The sequence below is a fragment of the Sphaeroforma arctica genome (assembly GCF_001186125.1).
Source record: "Sphaeroforma arctica JP610 unplaced genomic scaffold supercont1.2519, whole genome shotgun sequence".
Taxonomy (NCBI): Eukaryota; class Ichthyosporea; order Ichthyophonida; genus Sphaeroforma; species Sphaeroforma arctica.
Window position 1 is genome coordinate 2,385 of NW_014038039.1, and position 3,713 is coordinate 6,097.

At 44.2% G+C, this 3,713-nt stretch overlaps 1 protein-coding gene across 1 annotated transcript; it reads left to right on the top strand.

Moving 5' to 3' along the window:
* Positions 1–401: 401 nt before the first annotated feature.
* On the top strand, positions 402–3,572 carry SARC_12705 (hypothetical protein). The gene is made up of 5 exons (XM_014293183.1): positions 402–459; positions 639–754; positions 1,407–1,605; positions 2,209–2,377; positions 2,831–3,572. The coding sequence occupies exons 3-5, from the start codon at positions 1,415–1,417 to the stop codon at positions 2,924–2,926; spliced, it is 456 nt and encodes a 151-aa protein (XP_014148658.1). The 5' UTR covers positions 402–459; positions 639–754; positions 1,407–1,414; the 3' UTR covers positions 2,927–3,572.
* Positions 3,573–3,713: the final 141 nt, after the last annotated feature.

Consider the following 3,713-nt stretch of genomic DNA (forward strand, 5'->3'; position numbering starts at 1 on the left):
ATAGGAAAGATAGAGTGTATTAGACTGCTTCATCACACTCCCTGTTGGCACTAATGCTAAAACTAGACTTCCTCAAATAGGAAAGATAGAGTATATCAGGCTGCTTCATCATACTCCCTGTTGGCATGAATACTAAAGCTAGACTTCACTAAATAGGAAAGATAGAGTGTATTAGGCTGCTTCATCATACTCCCTGTTGGCACCAATAGTAAACCTATATTTCCTAAAATGAAAGATATAAGTGAAACTGGACACCCCCGATAAATTACAGAAACTAGTTTTCGCATCATGGGAGCGACCATCACCGTGTCAATTCCTTTTTCTAAACTTAGTTTTATGAATACTGATTGTCTTGAAACATAGCGGTGTACTGGCAGGCGGTCGTATGCTCGACATCTGGGGTGGCTATAAGGGACCGGCCGGCATCGTTCTTGCAACGAAGACTTCTACGCTTCTCGGGTGAGAACCCAAAACAATTCCTTTCTGTGTTTTTCTGCTGCTCCACCCATATATGTTGGAGTATGCTTGCCGGTTTATTTGTTACGTGACGCGAAGGCGGTATATTAGTAATGGGACCTTTCGGAGATAGAGAGAGAGAATGGCATGCTCATTATACTGGACGCTTTAATTCTCAACAGAGTTGGAGCCGTAGTCTTTGCGCTTTTGTTCGTGCTGGTGGATGTATTCGGGGTCGTCATTTTCAGCATTTGGGTTCTTCTATTCTTTGGTGGCGCGATTGTGCCACTGGCCACCGGTAAGGGTTAAATATCACTCTGCCAGCAATCATACAAGCGAGTGAATATACGCTCGCGTTGTAATACATTTATATATTCCCTCACAGTACTATATAGATAGCATGCGCGTACCGTTCTTCGTAGTTGGGCCGGTCGTGAAAGTACAATCCATTTGTACGCTGCAACTCTGATGTATATAGGCGCTGATAGAGTCCGTGAAACGTACACGTGGAAGTCGCGTTTGCATGGTTTCGAGAAACTACCATACGCACAGTTCATAATATATTTATGCATATTCCAGTGTGCACAACTCAAACCATCAGAAATATTGAGAAGCCGTGAGCTTCGTATGTTTATAAATACAGTCTCCCCAAAAGGGGCAAATGCAGCTCCTATTTATATTTTAACCCGGCACAATTCACATATAAACCGGGAGTTCCTCCTCCTTTCTTCACAACTAAGAGTGCATCACCGCGCATGCACGTGCATTCCCATATACACATGCACGTGCATTCCCATATACACACGCACTAACCTTGCTATACACGCCCGCACAGGTGTGATTGTGACCTGTGTTCCTCCACCTGTCTTCGCATCTAAGATTGCATTATCACGCATGCACGTGCATCCTCATATACACACGCACTAACCTCATTCTGGACGCTCGCACAGGTGTGATTATGACCTGTGTTCCTCGCAAGCTGCGGTCATTCGCGGCGTCGTTCGCGACGATGATGTACCATTTGTTCGGATACTTTGCCGGTCCCACTGTGATCGGGGGAGTGGCTGATGCGTACGATGGTGTGCAGTGGGGCATGCGCGTGTGCATGAGCGCGTCTGGGTTTGGGGTGGTGCTTTTCGGCCTGGCTTGGTAAGTCATGCGTTGATATGTTTGTATAAGGTATATACTTGCAGTTTGGCAGTTGACGTGTTTTATACGGGTAAGTAGGCTGGTAACAAGTTTTGTACATCCGGATGTGCGAAGTGTTTATTTAACCTGTAGGATGTTGATAGGACATAATTCTACGTGAGCTTTCAGCTTGGGGTCAGTGGTGTGCGTGGTCATACCTAGCGTCTCCAAAGGATATATGAACTTGCAGCTGGTGCGCTTGTGACTTGGTCTGAGCTACCCTGGACGTGTACACATGTTGTTTGTCGTGTAGAATGTGTGTCCATGTTTGCGTACCGCTTGTCCTGTAGTACACACAGCCATGGATACCTACAAACTTCTCGTTTCTAAGTAGAAGCTTATGGCAAGTGTGTATATTCTGATCGACTGGTGTAAAAGGATTCAATTTCCCGATCAGACTGGTGAGTAGGTAGAACTCAAGAACACATCCTCCAACTATGCACCTTGTATCGAACTCACAAATTGTGCATCATTGTTTATTTGTCCACAGAACATAGACGCGTATAGATAGATGGCTGAACAAGGTTAGACATACTCAGAGAAGTTTACTCTATACATGCACAGGCACTTCTCCGTACGCCAGTTGAAGGAAACCAGGTACTTGCATGGCACCAAAAACATGCCACAGTCTGATAAGAAGATCGTGTCTATGTCGAACGACAAGTTTGACGCGCTGTCAGTCACTTCTGACAGTACTGACACGCCACATGCGGATGACGAGATCAGCAAACAGGTGCGTATGTACGTACACACGCTCAGTAGAATCAGTTATACTAAGCCCAGTATTACCCGACATCATATTGCATTCCGTTAGAGCGTGGATATACATCAGATGTCTGCACTTTTATTGGTCCTATTTGTGGTGTTCTTTGAGATTTTGTTTCCGGCCTATTAGGGATACTCGATCAAAATCGTACACGTAAATCCAACTGTCAGGCGAGAATTGTTTTGGGTCAAGTACGTACCCATGGTAGCCACTGCAAACTATCTCATTAGACGACAGAGTAAAAACACGCCATGTAAAGCTCCGCTGGCTTTTCATGGAGAGTACAGCTTTGGTGCAGACAAGCGTGTGATGTAAAAGCAAGCATTTAAACATCGGTTTCACATCTCAGTGCGTGCAGGTGATCACCTTGTACCATATGAACCAGCTCACAATTCGGTGAAATTCACTTCTGATCTGCAGATGATGGCGCGCAGCCCCTCATCTCCAACGCTCGCACGCCACCGCAACGAGAAGAAGTTCTTGGACATCAATGTCATCTCTGCGAAGAATATTTAATGTGTCAACATCATGTGATATGAGTTGAGTGCGCAATCATAGAACGTTAAGCTAGCTATTGATGCAAGGACGCTTTCTGTGGTATCCGCTGAGTATATATAGGACTATAAGTATAGCTGTTGCACCAAGGAACTATGAAACGATGAAAGTGTTCTGTAGTAGCAGCATGTGAATACCGCTGAGCATACATATAACACTAATCATAGCTACTGATACAAAGAACCAGGTATGAGCAGAAAGGGATTCATAGGTGTTGATTTAGCGACATCTGATGACTTCTCACTTAGATTCTGTAGACATCAGTATGATACCAAAGCAACTGCTATATAGCGAGTTGATAAGTCAACAACGATGTACTACCGGCCACGAATATATGTATATACCAACAGATAATTTGCCAGTTATAGTGTTGGATCATGCTGACAACGAATGAAGGGGGGTTGTCGCATGCGGCCGGTTGCAGAATGAGAGGAATTCAATAGCATGCTAGTAATGCAGCATAGGTATAACAATATAAATCTCAAGTTTAGAGATCTACCGCTTGTTACCGTCGGAGCTACCTCTTGAACGCCTGTATGTCTCATCCAACCAAACGCCTACACAAACACACATTTAATATATTAAAGTTTATTATTTTTGAAACGGAATAAGTGTGCGTGAGTACCTCATCGGTCGTTGTGTATGAATTGCGTTTTGAAGGTCCCATACATCAGACAAAATACGTGCGGTTAGATCACCATAAAATACATATGGTTACCAGCAAAATATATATGGTCTTGTCCACCAC